The sequence below is a fragment of the Poecilia reticulata genome, linkage group LG9, assembly GCF_000633615.1.
Source record: "Poecilia reticulata strain Guanapo linkage group LG9, Guppy_female_1.0+MT, whole genome shotgun sequence".
NCBI lineage: Eukaryota > Metazoa > Chordata > Actinopteri > Cyprinodontiformes > Poeciliidae > Poecilia > Poecilia reticulata.
In genome coordinates this window covers 4744415-4746141 of record NC_024339.1, presented here as the reverse complement: position 1 = coordinate 4746141, position 1727 = coordinate 4744415, and the positions used below count along the sequence as shown (strand labels likewise).

The 1727-nt window shown below is 40.8% G+C and overlaps 1 protein-coding gene across 1 annotated transcript in view; it reads right to left on the bottom strand.

The window, feature by feature from the left end:
* arhgap25 (Rho GTPase activating protein 25) overlaps positions 1–1727 on the bottom strand; it is a 30611-nt gene that overhangs the window by 13996 nt on the left and 14888 nt on the right. The window contains exons 6-7 of the mRNA XM_008417710.2: positions 341–473; positions 179–252 (exon numbers count right to left, since the gene is read on the bottom strand). Of these exons, the coding sequence (XP_008415932.1) occupies positions 179–252; positions 341–473 (207 nt within the window). The remainder of the gene's footprint in view (positions 1–178; positions 253–340; positions 474–1727) is intronic.

The window sequence follows — 1727 nt, the reverse complement described above, 5'->3', positions numbered from 1 at the left end:
TTGTGCATTTAAGGTGTAAAGTTTACCTTCGACCAAATGCCCCCCAAAGGAATCCCAGAGCCCCCCTTTTGTGAAAATTCTCGCTAGCGCCCCCTGCCGTCCTCTGAACGCCCCCTGGGGGGCGGTACAGCCCACGTTGAGAACCGCTATTCTAATCATTATTATTAATGTTACTCACCGACAGACATAACTGAGAATGTTGTAGTTGGCTCTGGGGAGAAGAGCTACTTGTTGCTCCAGCTTCTCCCAGCCCTGCAGGGACATATGAACCGCAGGTCAAAGCTTGTTTCAAATATTTAAGGCTGAATTTGTTGACACATTCACCGTCGCAGCAGCACACCTCTTTGCTCCTTGTATCCAGCAAGTTAGTGCAGTCCAGGAAGTCCTGGTACTGAGACCACGGCACCACAGGTTCAGGCAGCTCGCGCAGGTACAGTTTGAGCAGCGACGCCACCGTGTGGACATCTGTGTCACTGTGGAAACAATATTCAGTGAGCGTGATCTCAAAGTGCTATTGTCCATTTAAACAATCTAACATTATAAAAGAGTAAGTATTGTTGGGTGATTTTATGCTAAGGTGGATTTCAAATGCCTTCTCAAGACTTTTAGTCATACAAAAGTTAAATATGTTTGGAGCCTTTTAAACAAGCATTGTTATGATGATGATGATGTAATGGAAGCGTTGCTAAAATRTAGATTTCTCACGCAAATTTATTTCAACATGACAAAACACTGTCATGGTAACAGAAAAAACCCCTAAAACACATGGTCTCTACCAGGTTGAGAAAATCATACCAGTTGGTGGAAGACATTGATTGCATTGATTATKCATTATATTACTCGCTGTAMGTTTGCTKTAATTATTMCTCATTACAGCGAACGTCCACAAGAGAAAGATTTGGAGAGGCTTTGCAAGGTAGGTTCAAATAATTTKATACTTTTTGATACTGTCTAGAGTTTGAACCAAATCCAAAATTTGTTCGGGGTCGAGCCAAAACAGTTGCTTGATAAGCCTGCWATAACAGCACAGAGRAAACCAAACGRGAATCCGCAATGTAACGTTGTGTTAATCTACTTATTACCGTCTAAACAGAGGAGTAGGCGCACTGTTGAAGATAGAAAGTTTGTAATAATAGTGATACATAAAATTTTTATAGTGCTTATTCGGACACTCAAAGATGCTTCTGTAGGGTCCAGTTCATTAGACCGTAACAAGTGCAGCACAATAATTGCGCACACAGGGCCCCACTGCTCCAGACGATTTGAACTTGGTTCCCCCTACAGTCACAAAAAGCGACAAAATGGAGCTGGAAGACGTTATGCAAAAGCTAAAACCGGCAGAAGTGACACCGGTTACTCAAATTGTGATCTAAAAACAAAAGCAGTAAAATCTTAATTAAAATAGTATGCTGGATTAAAGCTTTGATGAAAGTTGTTTTTTCAGCTTCGAACACAATGCTTACCAGCTGTCAACTTTATCACTGCCTATCAATCAGAGAAAGGTTTTATGGTCATAGTCATTCCACRGTGAAATCATTCCACAGTGAAATAATCTCACAATTGGGAGTCATTTCAGATTATTACTTAATCTAATTGAATTACAAGACAKCTTAAACTYTCCTATACTCTGCAGTTGTCAATTAAATTCTGTGTTAAAGTTCCTGACAGAGCAACTGGAAAACAGCTGGACGTGTTCGGAAACATTCTGGAAGAGAGACTCTTCTTTT